This window comes from Oncorhynchus kisutch, linkage group LG15 (assembly GCF_002021735.2).
Source record: "Oncorhynchus kisutch isolate 150728-3 linkage group LG15, Okis_V2, whole genome shotgun sequence".
NCBI lineage: Eukaryota > Metazoa > Chordata > Actinopteri > Salmoniformes > Salmonidae > Oncorhynchus > Oncorhynchus kisutch.
This window is the reverse complement of record NC_034188.2, coordinates 93,118,224-93,137,609: the sequence shown is the minus strand read 5'-3', so window position 1 is coordinate 93,137,609 and position 19,386 is coordinate 93,118,224. Positions and strand designations below refer to the sequence as shown.

Sequence of the window (19,386 nt, the reverse complement as noted above, 5' to 3'; positions counted from 1 at the left end):
ACATCCAATAGTCAAAGGTATATGAAATACTAATGGTATAGAGAGAAATAGTCCTATAATAACTACAACCTAAAACTTCTTACCTGGGAATATTGAAGACTCATGTTAAAAGGAACCACCAGCTTTCATATGTTCTCATGTTCTGAGCAAGGAACTTAAACGTTAGCTTTCTTACATAGCACATATTGCACTTTTACTTTCTTCTCCAACACTTTGTTTTTACATTATTTAAACCAAATTTAACATGTTTCATTATTTATTTGAGACTAACTTGATTTTATTGATGTATTATATTAAGTTTAAATAAAAGTATTAATTCAGTATTGCTGTAATTGTCATTTTATATATATACAGTGCCTTGCGAAAGTATTCGGCCCCCTTGTACTTTGCGACCTTTTGCCACATTTCAGGCCACAAACATAAAGATATAAAACTGTATTTTTTTGTGAAGAATCAACAACAAGTGGGACACAATCATGAAGTGGAACGACATTTATTGGATATTTCAAACTTTTTTAACATTACAGATGGACTATGTACAGCTGCAGTGATCGGTTAGCTGCTCAGATAGCTGCTGTTTAAAGTTAGTGAGGGAGTTATAATTCTCCATCTTCAGCGATTTTTGCAGTTCGTTCCAGTCACTGGCAGCGAGCGGTTGAAAAGCATGCATTTGGTTTTACTAGCGTTTAAGAGCAGTTGGAGGCCACGGAAGGAGTGTTGTATGGCATTGAAGCTCGTTTGGAGGTTAGATAGCACAGTGTCCAAGGACGGGCAGGAAGTATATAGAATGGTGTCGTCTGCGTAGAGGTGGATCAGGGAATCGCCCGCAGCAAGAGCAACATCATTGAAATATACAGAGAAAAGAGTCGGCCCGAGAATTGAACCCTGTGGCACCCCCATAGAGACTGCCAGAGGACCGGACAGCATGCCCTCCGATTTGACACACTGAACTCTGTCTGCAAAGTAGTTGGTGAACCAGGCACGGCAGTCATCAGAAAAACCGAGGCTACTGAGTCTGCCGATAAGAATATGGTGATTGACAGAGTCGAAAGCCTTGGCAAGGTCGATGAAGACGGCTGCACAGTACTGTCTCTTATCGGTTATGATATCGTTTAGTACCTTGAGCGTGGCTGAGGTGCACCTGTGACCGGCTCGGAAACCAGATTGCACAGCGGAGAAGGTACGGTGGGATTCGAGATGGTCAGTGACCTGTTTGTTGACTTGGCTTTCAAAGACTTTAGATAGGCAGGGTAGGATGGATATAGGTCTGTAACAGTTTGGGTCCAGGGTGTCTCCCCCTTTGAAGAGGGGGATGACTGCGGCAGCTTTCCAATCCTTGGGGATCATCAGACGATATGAAAGAGAGGTTGAACAGGCTGGTAATAGGGGTTGCGACAATGGCGGCGGATAGTTTCAGAAAATAGAGGGTCCAGATTGTCAAGCCCAGCTGATTTGTACGGGTCCAGGTTTTGCAGCTCTTTCAGAACATCTGCTATCTGGATTTGGGTAAAGGAGAACCTGGAGAGGCTTGGGCGAGTAGCTGCGGGGGGGCGGAGCTGTTGGCCGAGGTTGGAGTAGCCAGGCGGAAGGTATGGCCAGCCTTGAGAAATGCTTGTTGAAGTTTTCGATAATCATGGATTTATCGGTGGTGACCGTGTTACCTAGCCTCAGTGCAGTGGGCAGCTGGGAGGAGGTGCTCTTGTTCTTCATGGACTTCACAGTGTCCCAGAACTTTTTGAAGTTGGAGCTACAGGATGCAAATTTCTGCCTGAAGAAGCTGGCCTTAGCTTTCCTGACTGACTGCGTGTATTGGTTCCTGACTTCCCTGAACAGTTGCATATCGCGGGGACTATTCGATGCTATTGCAGTCCGCACATCAGGGGCACCTCCAGTCCTCAGGGGACTGATTGGTGTCACGCCAGATGGTACCCTATTCCCTACATCAGGGGCACCTCCAGTCCTCAGGGGACTGGTTGGTGTCACGCCAGATGGTACCTATTCCCTACATCAGGGGCGCCTCCAGTCCTCAGGGGACTGGTTGGTGTCACGCCAGATGGTACCCTATTCCCTACACCAGGGGCACCTCCAGTCCTCAGGGGACTGATTGGTGTCACGCCAGATGGTACCCTATTCCCTACATCAGGGGCACCTCCAGTCCTCAGGGGACTGATTGGTGTCACGCCAGATGGTACCCTATTCCCTACATCAGGGGCACCTCCAGTCCTTAGGGGACTAATTGGTGTCACGCCAGATGGTACCCTATTCCCTACATCAGGGGCACCTCCAGTCCTCAGGGGACTGATTGGTGTCACATCTGTTGCATCCTCGAAAACCACTGTGATGATGATGATTATTATTATTTGACCCTGCTGGTCATTTATGAACATTTGAACATCTTGGCCATGTTCTGTTATAATCTCCACCCAGCACAGACAGAAGAGGACTGGCCACCCCACATAGCCTGGTTCCTCTCTAGGTTTCTTCCTAGGTTTTGGCCTTTCTAGGGAGTTTTTCCCAGCCACCGTGCTTCTACGCCTGCATTGCTTGCTGTTTGGGGTTTTAGGCTGGGTTTCTGTACAGCACTTTGAGCCATCGGCTGATGTAAGAAGGGCTATATAAATACATTTGATTTGATTTGATTTGACACTTGGTATTCAGGCCAAAGAGTTCAATCTTGGTTTCATCAGACCAGAGAATCTTGTTTCTCATGGTCTGAGAGTCTTAAGGTGCCTTTTGGCAAACTCCAAGCAGGCTGTCATGTGCCTTTTACTGAGGAGTGGCTTCCGTCTGGTCACTCTACCATAAAGGCCTGATTTCTGGAGTGCTGCAGAGATGGTTGTCCTTCTCCCATCTCCACAGAGAAACTCTAGAGCGCTGTCAGAGTGACCATCAGGTTCTTGGTCACCTCCCTGACCAAGACTCTTCTCCCCCAATTGCTCAGTTTGTCCGGGCGGCCAGTTCTAGGAAGAGTCTCGGTGGTTCCAAACTTCTTCCATTTAAGAATGATGGAGGCCACTGTGTTCTTGGGGACCTTCAATGCTACGGACATTTTTTGGTACCTTCCCCAGATCTGTGCCTCGATACAATCCTGGCTCGGAGCTCTACGGACAATTCCTTCGACCTCATGGCTTGGTTTTTGCTCTGACATGCACTATCAACTGTGTGGCCTTCTATAGACAGGTGTGTGCCTTTCCAAATCATGTCCAATCATTTGAATTAACCACAGGTGGAATCCGTGTGGCAGGTAGCCTAGTGGTTAGAGCGTTGGGCCAGTAACCAAAAGGTTGCTGGATCGAATCCCCGAGCTGACAAGGTAAAAATCTGTCATTCTGCCCCTGATCAACCCACTGTTCCACGGGCGCCGAAGACGTGGATGTTGAATATGGCAGCTCCTCACACCTCTCTGATTCAGAGGGCTTGGGTTAAATGTGGAAGACCCATTTTGAGTTCAATGCATTCAGTTGTACAACTGACTAGGTATCCCCCCCAATCAAGTTGTAGAAACATCAAGGATGATCAATGGAAACAGGATGAATCTGACCTCAATTTCAAGTCTCATAGTGAAGGGCCTGAATAAGGTATTTCAGTTTCTTTATTTTATATACATTTGCAAAAATATCTAAAAACCTGGTTTCACTTTGTCATGATGGTGTATTGTGATATCATTATGGGGTATTGTGATGTCATTAAGGGTTATTGTGATGTCATTACGGTGTATTGTGATGTCATTATGAGGTATTGTGTGTAGATTGATGAGGAAAAACATGAATTTAATCCATTTCAGAATAAATCTGTAACGTAGTGCACAAAATAGGGAATATGGTGCAATTTGGGACGCAACCTAGGCCAAATCTTATTTGACCTTTCTTACCATTGGTTGGGGAGAGGAAGAAGTCTCCCATCGTGGTGATGGCTTTAACTCCGTTGATCAGGCTGTCCCCGTTGATAGTAACGCGAGACAGGTTGGCACGTGCTTGAGGCAGGACAGTTATAGGGTCACCTAAAGAGACAAAACAGCAAGTCAGAGGTTCCTAGTTTCCCTCCCTGCTCCAGATTCTGTTATGAAAAACCTGTAGTTTCTCTCCAAACTATCCCAAAAACAAAAACATGACCCAAAAATAAGGACATTTTCACCGGTGTAGTGATCCCATATGTGGTGGTGAGTGGTACAGGGGGGGCCAATGAAAACACAGTGTATCGATACAACTGAAGAAGAAGCTTTCCCAAGAAATGTTTTCATACCTAAAGAATCTCAAACAAAGTTACAAACTGGCAGCCACACAAAGAGAGTACTGTCCCGTCAAAAGGGTTTCTGTTGGACTAGCCAACAGCACAAGGTGCAGTGAGTTCAGTGGGGAGGCTTTAGGTCACTGGGTCCTCAGTACTTTCCATGTAAAAAAAAAAAAGAACAGTTTAAAATATATTTCCAAAAGCGGATGACATCAGTCATAAATTACATACAATAAAAATAACTAACTACTATGCATGGAACGATTCAACATTACATATCGGCCCCCGGTTCAAATGGATGAACTGCGAGTGCATCAGAGCCTAAACCGATCCAAATGAAGCATGCATTGGTCAGAAAACGAATTCAAATGGAATCAATGGTTCACTGTTGTTTTTAACTCATTTTGTTATACCTCATCTGAATTGAACACATCTTTACTAATGCTGCAGAAATGTGTTTGAAAAGCAGTATCCAGAACCATCAGATGTAGCCATCACAATATAGTAGCCATATCTACCAACGTTCCAAAGGCTGGGCCTGATATAGTGTATAAGAGGTCAGGCTGGGCCTGATATAGTGTATAAGAGGTCAGGCTGGGCCTGATATAGTGTATAAGAGGTCAGGCTGGGCCTGATATAGTGTATAAGAGGTCAGGCTGGGCCTGATATAGTGTATAAGAGGTCAGGCTGGGCCTGATATAGTGTATAAGAGGTCAGGCTGGGCCTGATATAGTGTATAAGAGGTCAGGCTGGGCCTGATATAGTGTATAAGAGGTCAGGCTGGGCCTGATATAGTGTATAAGAGGTCAGGCTGGGCCTGATATAGTGTATAAGAGGTCAGGCTGGGCCTAATATAGTGTATAAGAGGTCAGGCTGGGCCTAATATAGTGTATAAGAGGTCAGGCTGGGCCTGATATAGTGTATAAGAGGTCAGGCTGGGCCTAATATAGTGTATAAGAGGTCAGGCTGGGCCTAATATAGTGTATAAGAGGTCAGGCTGGGCCTGATATAGTGTATAAGAGGTCAGGCTGGGCCTAATATAGTGTATAAGAGGTCAGGCTGGGCCTAATATAGTGTATAAGAGGTCAGGCTGGGCCTAATATAGTGTATAAGAGGTCAGGCTGGGCCTAATATAGTGTATAAGAGGTCAGGCTGGGCCTAATATAGTGTATAAGAGGTCAGGCTGGGCCTAATATAGTGTATAAGAGGACAGGCTGGGCCTAATATAGTGTATAAGAGGTCAGGCTGGGCCTAATATAGTGTATAAGAGGTCAGGCTGGGCCTAATATAGTGTATAAGAGGTCAGGCTGGGCCTAATATAGTGTATAAGAGGTCATACAATACGTTTTGTAGTAATTCCTATGTTGTTGATGTAAAGAATATTTGCTGGTCTGTGGTGAGTAATGAGGAGCAACCAGACGCTGCTGGTCTGTGGTGTGTAATGAGGAGCAACCAGACGCTGCTGGTCTGTGGTGTGTAATGAGGAGCAACCAGACGCTGCTGGTCTGTGGTGTGTAATGAGGAGCAACCAGACGCTGCTGGTCTGTGGTGTGTAATGAGGAGCAACCAGACGCTGCTGGTCTGTGGTGTGTAATGAGGAGCAACCAGACGCTGCTGGTCTGTGGTGTGTAATGAGGAGCAACCAGACGCTGCTGGTCTGTGGTGTGTAATGAGGAGCAACCAGACGCTGCTGGTCTGTGGTGTGTAATGAGGAGCAACCTGACGCTGCACTTGACACTTGATTTATGAAATTGCTTATTCCAGTTACTGGCTGCAGAACCAATTAGCAAAAGTACTGCAAATTGAGAAATCATGTGATTAAACTGAATAAAAAGAAGAAACTATGCTATGAATGAATGAATGACAAATCATTCACTAAACCTCAACTAAATCATGTAATGAATGATGTGGAAATTGAGCAAGTTGAGGTGACTAAACTGCTTGGAGTAACTCTGGATGGTAAACTGTCATGGTCAAAACATACTGATACAACAGTAGCTAACATTGGGAGAAGTCTGTCTATAATAAAGCGATGCTCTACCTTCTTAACAACGCTATCAACAAGGCAGGTCCTACAGGCCCTAGTTTTGTCACACCTGGACTACTGTTCAGTGGTGTGGTCAGGTGCCACAAAGAGGAAAATTGCAATTGCCTCAGAACAGGGCAGCACGGCTGGTCCTTGGATGAACACAGAGAGCTAATATTAATAATATGCATGTCAATATCTACTTGCTGAAAGTGGAGGAGAGATTGACTTCATCACTACTTGTATTTATGAGAGGTATTGACATGTTGAATGCACCGAGCTGTCTGTCTAAACTACTGGCACACAGCTCAGACACCCATGCATACCCCATAAGACATGCCACCAGGGGTCTCTTCACAGTCCCCAAGTCCAGAACAGACTATGGGAGGTGCACAGTACTGCATAGAGCCATGACTACATGGAACTCTATTCCACATCAAGTAATTTTTGCTAACAGTAACATTTGATTTTTAAAAAACAGATACAAAAATACACGTTATGCTACTGCGGGGTGAAGCAGCACAAACACAGGCACTGACACATGCATTCATATGATAACATACGCACCATACTCACGCGTACACATGGATTTCATGTTGTAGATATGTGGTAGCAGAATAGGGGCCTGAATTTGTTGTAATGTTTTTAAATTGTATTACTGCCTTAATTTAGCTGGACCCCAAGAAGAGTAGCTGCTGTCTTGGTAGGAACTAATAGGGATCCATAATAAACCCCAGGAAGAGTAGCTGCTGCCTTGGCTGGAACTGGGCTGTGTGGTTCCTGTATCGTACCAGACGCGTATCGAATTGCTCATGAAAGGAAAGATGCACATCCCTACTAACTATGCCGTAAAACATGAAATCTCAAACTACACAACCAGCTAAATGTGATAAAGTTAATCTAATTTGACTGATATGCACATTAATGTCTGTGAAGGAACATTTAATGTTTGTGCTTTTCTAATAACCAATTCCACTGGGTTCACGCAAGTGACTGATTTATCATGCCTGGGAGGAATCCTCACAATCAGTAGAAGCAATTTGGCAGTATGCCCAGAACATTGTTTTGAGAACCGAAAGGGGTGTCTCAGTAACAAGGTCTCAGCTTGGAGAGAAGAAGCCTTGTGAGGTATTGGTCTGTCACATGCATGAACCAAATGTTAATGATGAATTAATTATGAATAATGATTAAGCTAAAGCATGCAAATATAACCTGTCTGTGTAAGCGATCTAACGGGACTGCCTCGGCAGAGCTCCCGACCGACGTGTACTATTTTATTCATTTTTTATTTTACCTTTATTTAACTAGGCAAGTCCGTTAAGAACAAATTCTTATTTTCAATGACGGCCTAGGAACAACAGTGGGTTAACTGCCTGTTCAGGGGCAGAACGACAGATTTGTACCTTGTCAGCTCGGGGGTTTGAATTTGCAACCTTCCGGTTACTAGTCCAACACTCTAGTAACCGGTTACTAGTCCAACTCTTACTAGTCCAACTCTCTAACCACTTGCAACCTTCCGGCTTGCAACCTTCCGGTTACTTCCGGTTACTAGTCCAACGCTCTAACCACTTGCAACCTTCCGGTTACTGGTCCAATGCTCTAACCACTTGCAACCTTCCGGTTACTTCCGGTTACTAGTCCAACGCTCTAACCACTTGCAACCTTCCGGTTACTTCCGGTTACTAGTCCAACGCTTACTAGTCCAACTCTCTAACCACTTGCAACGTTCCGGCTTGCAACCTTCCGGTTACTAGTCCAACGCTCTAACCACTTGCAACCTTCCGGTTACTAGTCCAACGCTCTAACCACTTGCAACCTTCCGGTTACTGGTCCAACGCTCTAACCACTTGCAACCTTCCGGTTACTTCCGGTTACTAGTCCAACGCTCTAACCACTAGGCTACCTTCCGGTTACTTCCGGTTACTAGTCCAACGCTCTAACCACTTGCAACCTTCCGGTTACTAGTCCAACGCTCTAACCACTTGCAACCTTCCGGTTACTGGTCCAACGCTCTAACCACTTGCAACATTCTGGTTACTTCCGGTTACTAGTCCAACGCTCTAACCACTTGCAACCTTCCGGTTACTTCCGGTTACTGGTCCAACGCTCTAACCACTTGCAACCTTCCGGTTACTTCCGGTTACTAGTCCAACGCTCTAACCACTAGGCTACCTTCCGGTTACTTCCGGTTACTAGTCCAACGCTCTAACCACTAGGCTACCTTCCGGTTACTAGTCCAACGCTCTAACCACTAGGCTACCTTCCGGTTACTAGTCCAATGCTCTAACCACTAGGCTACCTTCCGGTTACTAGTCCAACGCTCTAACCACTAGGATACCTTCCGGTTACTTCCGGTTACTAGTCCAACGCTCTAACCACTAGGCTACCTTCCGGTTACTAGTCCAACGCTCTAACCACTAGGCTACCTTCCGGTTACTTCCGGTTACTAGTCCAACGCTCTAACCACTAGGCTACCTTCCGGTTACTTCCGGTTACTAGTCCAATGCTCTAACCACTAGGCTACCTTCCGGTTACTTCCGGTTACTAGTCCAACGCTCTAACCACTAGGCTACCTTCCGGTTACTTCCGGTTACTAGTCCAACGCTCTAACCACTAGGCTACCTTCCGGTTACTTCCGGTTACTAGTCCAACGCTCTAACCACTAGGCTACCTTCCGGTTACTTCCGGTTACTAGTCCAACGCTCTAACCACTAGGCTACCTTCCGGTTACTAGTCCAACGCTCTAACCAGTAGGCTACCTTCCGGTTACTTCCGGTTACTAGTCCAACACTCTAACCACTAGGCTACCTTCCGGTTACTTCCGGTTACTAGTCCAACGCTCTAACCACTAGGCTACCTTCCGGTTACTTCCGGTTACTAGTCCAACGCTCTAACCACTAGGCTACCTTCCGGTTACTTCCGGTTACTAGTCCAACGCTCTAACCACTAGGCTACCTTCCGGTTACTTCCGGTTACTAGTCCAACGCTCTAACCACTAGGCTACCTTCCGGTTACTAGTCCAACGCTCTAACCACTAGGCTACCTTCCGGTTACTTCCGGTTACTAGTCCAACGCACTAACCACTAGGCTATCTTCCGGTTACTTCCGGTTACTAGTCCAACGCTCTAACCACTAGGCTACCTTCCGGTTACTTCCGGTTACTGGTCCAACGCTCTAACCACTAGGCTACCTTCCGGTTACTGGTCCAACGCTCTAACCACTAGGCTACCTTCCGGTTACATCCGGTTACTAGTCCAACGCACTAACCACTAGGCTACCTTCCGGTTACTTCCGGTTACTAGTCCAACGCTCTAACCACTAGGCTACCTTCCGGTTACTTCCGGTTACTCGTCCAACGCTCTAACCACTAGGCTACCTTCCGGTTACTTCCGGTTACTAGTCCAACGCTCTAACCACTAGGCTACCTTCCGGTTACTTCCGGTTACTAGTCCAACGCTCTAACCACTAGGCTACCTTCCGGTTACTTCCGGTTACTAGTCCAACGCTCTAACCACTAGGCTACCTTCCGGTTACTAGTCCAACGCTCTAACCACTAGGCTACCTTCCGGTTACTTCCGGTTACTAGTCCCAACGCTCTAACCACTAGGCTACCTTCCGGTTACTAGTCCAACGCTCTAACCACTAGGCTACCTTCCGGTTACTAGTCCAACGCTCTAACCACTAGGCTACCTTCCGGTTACTAGTCCAACGCTCTAACCACTAGGCTACCTTCCGGTTACTAGTCCAACGCTCTAACCACTAGGCTACCCTGCCACCTCTACGCTCTAACCACTAGGCTACCCTGCCACCTCTACGCTCTAACCACTAGGCTACCCTGCCTCCTCTACACTCTAACCACTAGGCTACCCTACCTCCTCTACACTCTAACCACTAGGCTACACTGCCGCCTCTACACTCTAACCACTAGGCTACCCTGCCGCCCCGGACCGTTACGGTTTTTGGAACCTCTCCAGCTTGCTGATAATAAAGAATGATTAATTTAATATTGACTTCAGGTGTCCCTGGTGGTCATTTCCACGACACGTCCTTCTCAACTGGTGACAACAACACATGTATTAGAGACGTGAGGACCGGAGAGTCTGATCAATCTACAGTACAGTACATTACATTACCGTCCTTGGTGGCTAAGGCACTACGGACTCCATGCCAGAGCTGAGAGATCTCCTCGTCTGTGGGAGTACGGTCCAGACAGAGGCCATTCTCATGGTACAGAAGACCCCATCTGGCAGCCTCTCCCTGGGCGTCCTGCTGGCCTGACATGGGGGTGGCCTTGGATGGGTTGGAAATAACGCTGCTATCTGCCCTAATGACATGTGTACGGGTCTGGGACGGGGCGAGGCTGTCCAGGGTGTTATTATTACACAAAGCCTCATCTACAGGAATCCCTGTTTTAGTAGCAGCAGAGTTAGACTGATCCATGTTGTAAGGAGTCTTGGTGGTGTGATTAGTGGGATCCATGTTGTAAGGAGTCCGTATTACAGCATCCGTCTCTCTTGTGTGTGTTTTTGGTTCCATGGTTTCAGTGCGGGGCGGGGGACGAGGCACCATGACCTTCCCGTGGGTCACCCAGGGCACGTGGCTGCTGGCCTCCGTAGCAGATTGGGGTCTGATGACCGTGCCTTTTCTGGAGCGGGACGAAACAGGATCCATCCCTGCCCTGGCAGATCTCACTCTCCTGGGGACTCTGGGGCACACGGTTCTCCCACTGCTCCCCCGCTGGACCTTGACCTCCCTGGCTTCCACTCTTGTCTCCCTGGCCTCCTGGATCCCCTGGTGCCCCTGCAGCCTGCTCTCCTGGACCCTGACATCTGCCCAGGCCTGCTTGGTAAAATGATAGCCGGTGGAGGCCAGAGGGGTGTTGGTGGCCACCGTCTGGCCCTGACCCTGTTGGTGGTCTGATGATGCTGAGTGTTTATGTGGAGGTAGTGGATACTCAGAAACACACTTGTTGTTTGTTATAGGACTCCGTTCCATCTCCTCCTCTTCCTCCAGATTTACCTCGTCAAACCAGCGTATCTTCTTTTTGATCATCTTGTCTGCATCCTTGCCTTTCCTTCTGGTCAGTTCCACACTATCTCTGATGGACATGGTGAATTGTTTGGTGAATATTAAATGCCTGGCGTTATACATACCAGAACAGGCGTTTCCTCCCGACACGCCGTATTTGGATTGTTTTTTAAGAATTCCCTTTATGCATCGGACTTCAGTGCCTTTATGATCCGTGGTTGTGCTGACAGCAGCTACAGGTGGAGGAGATGGAGGTGTATCTGGGAGGTGTGTTGGTGTTATTTCCACCTGCAGGCTCTTTAGGCCTTTAGGGAAGTCAGACCTGATATTACAATGACCCAATGTCTGACTGAGAGGGTCTGTGTTCTTAGACCTCTCGGCTTTGGGCTCAGAGTTGGGCCTTGCTTTGGGCTCAGAGTTGGTCCTTGCTTTGGGCTCAGAGTTGGACCCTGCTTTGGGTTTAGAGTTGGGCCTTGCTTTGGGCTCAGAGTTGGACCCTGCTTTGGGCTCAGAGTTGGACCCTGTTTTGGGCTCAGAGTTGGTCCCTTTGTTGAGGTTGTTCATGGCATCTTCTACACTGGGTTTGCTCCCGTGTGACTGGTGTTGTGTGCTTTTTGTTGGCTGAATGTTGGCCGTGTCCTCTCGGACCCCTGAGCTACTTTTAGTGTTATAACTGAGGATATGATCAGGGTTTGAGGAGGGGGCTTCACACAGAAGGTCTTTGTGGCTGCAAGTTTTCCCAGGCAGAAGGACCTGTGTCGCCGACGGTTGTTTGGAATACTTGTCCTCCGGGTCTCTCACCTGCTGCCTAAATTCTAACTTTCCCTCTGGGATCAGACAAGAGGTGAACTCTAGCAGCGTTCTGTCTGGGGTAGAAGCCTTGGAGCACGCTATGACCCCCGAGACTCTGTGGTCCCCCCTCAGATGACTTTCCCCCTCCTGAGAGTGTTGGTCACCGTTATCTGAACGTATTGAGGATGTATCTATAATCCCACTCAGAGTTAGCAGGCTGTGGTGACTGACACTGAGGAGTGGGGGCTGGGTTATAGTGTTACTCTGTGATGATGATTGGTCTGTACAACTCTGCCACCCAGTGGCCTGAGAGAGCTGGTGCAGTCTGCTGTTACAATCTCCGACAGACTCCTCTGTCTGCCTTGGTCTGGGTGGCTGAGGGCTAGCATCAACTTTGCCCTGTTGGATTAGGAGATTACCACTTAGGAAACTCTTTGTTGGTGGACAAAAGGACAAGTCAGAGGATGGACCATTGGGGTGTCTCTGGTGATCTAACCAAGAGCTGTGGACTCTCTGTACTGTGTTGTTGTGGTTTAAGCCGTCCTCCATCTCCAAGCTATCCAGACTGGACAGGCTCTCTGACTGAGTCACATTATGATGCTGGAATACAGAAGAGATCGTTGTGTTGGTTGATTCATTGATATTTGGGTAAAACATTGCATGCAGATAAAAACGATATAACTATTTAAAAAAGTACCAAGAACCCCAGAGGATGAAAGCATGAAAACACTCATTTTCAATGAGTTCCTCTGAGATGTATTAATTCAACAACAGAAGAGATGTATTATTCAACAAGTGATGTCATGACGGTATGATAGATATCCTTAATAATGTGCATAGCTACACTATATATACACAAAGGTATGTGGACACCCCTTCAAACTAGTGGATTTGGCTATTTCAGCTACACCCATGGCTGACAGGTGTATAAAATCGAGCACACAGCCATGCAATCTAGGATGCTACCTTTTCAACAAGTCAGTTCGTCTAATGTCTGCCCTGCTAGAGCTGCCCCGGTCAACTGTAAGTGCTGTTATTGTGAAGTGGAAATGTCTAGGAGCAACAATGGCTCAGCCGGAAAGTGGTAGACCACACAAGCTCAAAGTGCGGGACCGCTGTGTGCTGAAGCGTGTGAAAATCATCTGTCCCCGAGTTCCAAATGGACTCTGGAAGAAACGTTAGTACAACAACTGTTCGTCTGGAGCTTCATGAAATGGGTTTCCATGGCCGAGCAGCTGCACACAAGCCTAAGATCACCATGCACAATGCCAAAGTGTCGGCTGGAGTGGTGTAAAGCTCGCCGCCAATGGACTCTGGAGCTGTGGAAATGCGTTCTCTGGAGTGATGAATCACACTTCACCATCCGACAGTCCGAAGGAACAAATCTGAGTTTGGCAGAAGCCAGGAGAACGCTACCTGTCCGAATGCATAGTGTCAACTGTAAAGTTTGGTGGAGGAGGAATAATGGTCTGGGGCTGTTTTTCATGGTGGGGCTAGGCCCCTTAGTTCCAGTGAAGGGACATCGTAAAGCTACAGATTCCAACTTTGTGGCAACAGTTTGGGGAAGGCCCTTTCCTGTTTCAGCATGACAATGCCCCCGTGCACAAAGCGAGGTCCATACAGAAATGGTTTGCGGAGATTGGTGTGGAAGAACTGAACTGGCCTGCACAGAGCCCTGACCTCAACCCCATCGAAGACCTTTGAACATTGATGAATTGGAATGCCGACTGCGAGCCAGGCCTAATCGCCCAACATCACTGCCCGACCTCATTAATGCTCTTGTGGTTGAATGGAAACAAGTCCCTGCAGCAATGTTCCAACATCTAGTGGAAAGCCTTCCCAGAAGAGTGGAGGCTGTTATAGCAGCAATGTTCCAACATCTAGTGGAAAGCCTTCCCAGAAGAGTGGAGGCTGTTATAGCAGCAATGTTCCAACATCTAGTGGAAAGCCTTCCCAGAAGAGTGGAGGCTGTTATAGCAGCAATGTTCCAACATCTAGTGGAAAGCCTTCCCAGAAGAGTGGAGGCTGTTATAGCAGCAATGTTCCAACATCTTGTGGAAAGCCTTCCCAGAAGAGTGGATATTTGGAAGGAGATGTTCGACAACCAGGTGTCCACATACTTTTGGTCATGTAGTGTATGTCAAGTATCTAGTGCCCCTGGGCCCATGCACAGACATAGGTAACATTCCTGTGTGTGCGCAGAGGGGCCTCTGTCTGTTGATGCAGGTCCAGGCAGTAGTAGCTACAGGCTAACATTACACTACAGGGACCTTTTAACTTTCACCTCCACAGCAACACATCCACAGAGACGTAACGGTTAGCTTTTCCAGAGTTTAATTCAACAAGGATTTTCGAATTGAAACAACTCACTGATATAGACTATAAATGTAATAGAGATATGAACTGTAAAGCTTCAGAAGACATACGGGTAGTTTGCATGATTTATTAGAGATAGTTGACCCACAATGCCTACCTGTGGACTGCTACAGGTCTCCTTGTCCCACAGCTGTGTGTCCTGTAGCTCATTGAGGAACACCATGTCCCGATCCCTGTCCCTCAGCTGTGTCCCCTGCAGTTCGTCCCTGTCCCTCAGCTGTGTCTCCTGCAGTTCGTCCCTGTCCCTCGGCTGTGTCCCCTGCAGTTCGTCCCTCTCCCTCAGCTGTGTCTCCTGCAGTTCGTCCCTCTCCCTCAGCTGTGTGTCCTGCAGTTCGTCCCTGTCCTTGTCCCTCTCCCTCAGCTGTGTGTCCTGCAGTTCGTCCCTGTCCCTCAGCTGTGTCTCCTGGAGCTGGCTGAGGAATAGTAGCCTGTTCTTGAAGCTGCTGAAGGTTCTGTCCTGCATCAGTTTGCTGTAGGCCTCCAGGGCAGACAGGGTCCCCTGGTGGAGAGACGGGCTGGGTGTCGGGGGAGGCTTAGGGGATGTAGTGCAGCTCCTGTGTTTAAACCAGAAAAACATGCTGATGGTGATATGTGGTTGGTATAATAATGTTCATTATAAATGCCAGGAAACTATAGGGTTGCTAACCTGATCCCAGATCAGTTTGTACTCTTGCCAGATCCATTGCTGCCAATGTCAAGCCAAACATGACAATGAGTGACAAAGAGTCTGTGGTATGATAGCACAAACAGACTGGGACTCAGGCTAGAAAATTACATGAATGAAAAGCCTGGAGAAATATGCAGATGGTGTAATAATGTTAATGAATAAGCCATTATAAATGTTTATAAAGTCATTATAATAGTTTGTGTGTTCATAGGGTAACGGTTATACGTACATGTGTATATATATACACATGTTGGAATATTCACTTCTTACTAGTACACATAGTACTAGTAAACAGTTTAGCAGACCTTCTGACCTGTCGGGGGTGGGAGATTGTCTGGTATAGGAACTCAAGGTCAAGGTGCCTTGTATGTGATTAAGTGCCTCCTCGATATTAAGGGTGCTCTTCCTGAAAGCTGCAATACAACCGAGAGAAAAGTCTGTTAATGTAACTTGTTGGTATAATTACAGTGCCTTCAGAAAGTATTCAGACCCCTTGACTTTTTCCACATTTTGTTATGTTACTTATTCTAAAATGGATTTCAAAAATATTTAAAAAAATACTCAGCAATCTACACACACTACTCCACAATGACAAAGTAAAAACAGGTTTGTAGAAATGTTTGCAAATATCACATTGACATAAGTATTCACACCATTTACTCAGTATTTTGTTGAAGCACCTTTGGCAGCGATTACAGACTCGAGTCTTCTTGGGTATGATGCTACAAGCTTGGCACACCTGTATTTGGTGAGCTTCTACCATTCTTCTCTGCAGATCCTCTCAAGTTATTTTCAGGTCTCTCCAGAGATGTTAGATCAGGTTCAAGTCCGGGCTCTTGCTGGGCCACTCAAGGATATTAAGAGACTTGTCCTGAAGCCACTCCTGCATTGTCTTGGCTGTGTGCTTAGAGTCGTTGTCCTGTTGGAAGGTGAACCTTTGCCCCAGTTTGAGATCATGGGTGCTCTGGAGTAGGTTTTCATGAAGGATCTCTCTGTACATTGCTCTGTTCATCTTTCCCTCAATCCTGACTAGTCTCCCAGTCCCTCCCGCTGAAAAACATCCTCACAGCATGATGCTGCCACCACCATGCTTCACTGTAGGGATGGTGCCAGGTTTCCTCCAGATGTGACGTTTGCCATTCAGACCAAAGAGTTCAATCTTGGTTTCATCAGACCAGAGAATCTTGTTTCTCATGGTCTGAGAGTCCTTTAGGTGCCTTTTGGCAAACTCCAAGCGGGCTGTCATGTGCCTTTTACTGAGGAGTGGCTTCTGTGGGACACTACCATGAAGGCCTGATTGGTGGAGTGCTGCAGAGATATTTGCCCTTCTGGAAGGTTCTCCCTTCTCCACAGAGGAACTCTGGAGCTCTGTCAGAGTGACCATCTGGTTCTTGCTCACCACCCCGACCAAGGCCCTTCTCCCCCGATTGTGCAGTTTGGCCGGGCGGCCAGCTCTAGGAAGGGTCTTGGTGGTTCAAATCTTCTTCCAATTAAGAATGATGGAGGCCACTGTGTTCTTGGGGACCTTCAATGCTGCAGACATTTTGGTCCCCTTCCCCAGATCTGTGCCTCGACACAATCCTGTCTCTGTGCTCTACGGACAATTCCTTCAACCTCATGGTTTGGTTGTTGCTCTGACATACACTGTCAACTGTGGGACCTTATTTAGACAGGTGTGTGCCTTTCCAAATGTCAAATCAACTGAATTGACCACAGGTGGACTCCAATCAAGTTGTAGAAACATGGATGATGATCAATGGAAACAGGATGCACCGGAGCTCAATTTAGAGTCTCATAGCAAAGGGTGTGAATACTGATGGAAATAAGGTTTTTATTTTTAATTTTAATTATTTAAAAAAAAATTAGCAAACATTTCTAAAAACCTGTTTTCGCTTTGTCATTATGTGGTATTGATGAGGTAAAAAAGATATTTATATCATTTTTAAAATAAGGCTGCAACCTAACGAAATGTGTAAAAAGTCAAGGGGTCTGAATACTTTCCCAACGCCTTGCAGTGTGTGACTCATTCTATTCACGTATTTTCTCAAGAACACATTACAGTTACAAACCACAAAGAGTAAAGTAGAGACCAGTAATTGTGTTTTTCTGTGTGAAACACAGCTTTGGGTTGTGCGACTGACATTGTCTGCGTCTCTGTGAGGGGGGCAGATGTGCCCTCTGGAAGCGTTCGGTAGCATCCTGGACTCTCTGTTTACGTTGCTGCAGGATGTTCTCCCTCAGCCTCTGTTCCTGGACGTCCCACAGCTTCCTCCTCTCCTCCAGAACCCTGCATGGAGAACACAGAGAACACATTACAGACTGGTCCCAGACCTGTTTAACCAACTCCTCTCCTCCAGAACCCTGCATGGAGAACACAGAGAACACATTACAGACTGGTCCCAGACCTGTTTAACCAACTCCTCTCCTCCAGAACCCTGCATGGAGAACACAGAGAACACATTACAGACTGGTCCCAGACCTGTTTAACCAACTCCTCTCCTCCAGAACCCTGCATGGAGAACACAGAGAACACATTACAGACTGGTCCCAGACCTGTTTAACCAACTCCTCTCCTCCAGAACCCTGCATGGAGAACACAGAGAACACATTACAGACTGGTCCCAGACCTGTTTAACCAACTCCTCTCCTCCAGAACCCTGCATGGAGAACACAGAGAACACATTACAGACTGGTCCCAGACCTGTTTAACCAACTCCTCTCCTCCAGAACCCTGCATGGAGAACACAGAGAACACATTACAGACTGGTCCCAGACCTGTTTAACCAACTCCTCTCCTCCAGAACCCTGCATGGAGAACACAGAGAACACATTACAGACTGGTCCCAGACCTGTTTAACCAACTCCTCTCCTCCAGAACCCTGCATGGAGAACACAGAGAACACATTACAGACTGGTCCCAGACCTGTTTAACCAACTCCTCTCCTCCAGAACCCTGCATGGAGAACACAGAGAACACATTACAGACTGGTCCCAGACCTGTTTAACCAACTCCTCTCCTCCAGAACCCTGCATGGAGAACACAGAGAACACATTACAGACTGGTCCCAGACCTGTTTAACCAACTCCTCTCCTCCAGAACCCTGCATGGAGAACACAGAGAACACATTACAGACTGGTCCCAGACCTGTTTAACCAACTCCTCTCCTCCAGAACCCTGCATGGAGAACACAGAGAACACATTACAGACTGGTCCCAGACCTGTTTAACCAACTCCTCTCCTCCAGAACCCTGCATGGAGAACACAGAGAACACATTACAGACTGGTCCCAGACCTGTTTAACCAACTCCTCTCCTCCAGAACCCTGCATGGAGAACACAGAGAACACATTACAGACTGGTCCCAGACCTGTTTAACCAACTCCTCTCCTCCAGAACCCTGCATGGAGAACACAGAGAACACATTACAGACTGGTCCCAGACCTGTTTAACCAACTCCTCTCCTCCAGAACCCTGCATGGAGAACACAGAGAACACATTACAGACTGGTCCCAGACCTGTTTAACCAACTCCTCTCCTCCAGAACCCTGCATGGAGAACACAGAGAACACATTACAGACTGGTCCCAGACCTGTTTAACCAACTCCTCTCCTCCAGAACCCTGCATGGAGAACACAGAGAACACATTACAGACTGGTCCCAGACTCCTCTCTTATTATCATAGTCACAACGAGAATATATAGACTGGTCCCAGATTGTACCTTAGCCATCAGACTAGCATTTTCACATAGGTTTTAACCTGGTCCCAGTTCCATCAAGATTGATTGAAGTGATCTTTTGTTTAAGCCCACAGGAAACGGAGTCCATTCCTTGAGGTGCATCACAGCAGTCATTAAATAGTTGAAGGAAGCACTGCTATGACAACTGGTTGGTTTAGAGAGGGAAAATTACATATCAGGCTTTTATGATCAAAAACTCACAATATTATAGAATATGTGCCATTTAACAGACACTTTTATCTAAAGTGACTGACAGTCATGTGTGGATACACATGTGTGGGTGGCACGAGCGAGAATCGAACCTATAACCTTTGGGCAATGCAAGCGCCATGCTCTACCGACTGAGCCACACAGGACACCTTGGTAAATGGCTTCAAAAACAATATGATGATTTCTCCCAGGAAGACTTCTCTTGGCTGGCCTGTAAATGCTCCTTCCATAGAAGGAAACGATTAAAGAGGTTGGCTACTGTTCATTAATCTCACACACACACACACACACACACACACACACACACACACACACACACA

The 19,386-nt window shown here is 47.0% G+C and overlaps 1 protein-coding gene across 1 annotated transcript in view; it reads right to left on the bottom strand.

Moving 5' to 3' along the window:
- Positions 1 to 19,386, bottom strand: part of cep126 (centrosomal protein 126) — a 47,959-nt gene that overhangs the window by 20,695 nt on the left and 7,878 nt on the right. The window contains exons 3-7 of the mRNA XM_031791307.1: positions 17,261 to 17,406; positions 15,433 to 15,532; positions 14,550 to 15,006; positions 10,390 to 12,676; positions 3,872 to 4,000 (exon numbers count right to left, since the gene is read on the bottom strand). Of these exons, the coding sequence (XP_031647167.1) occupies positions 3,872 to 4,000; positions 10,390 to 12,676; positions 14,550 to 15,006; positions 15,433 to 15,532; positions 17,261 to 17,406 (3,119 nt within the window). The remainder of the gene's footprint in view (positions 1 to 3,871; positions 4,001 to 10,389; positions 12,677 to 14,549; positions 15,007 to 15,432; positions 15,533 to 17,260; positions 17,407 to 19,386) is intronic.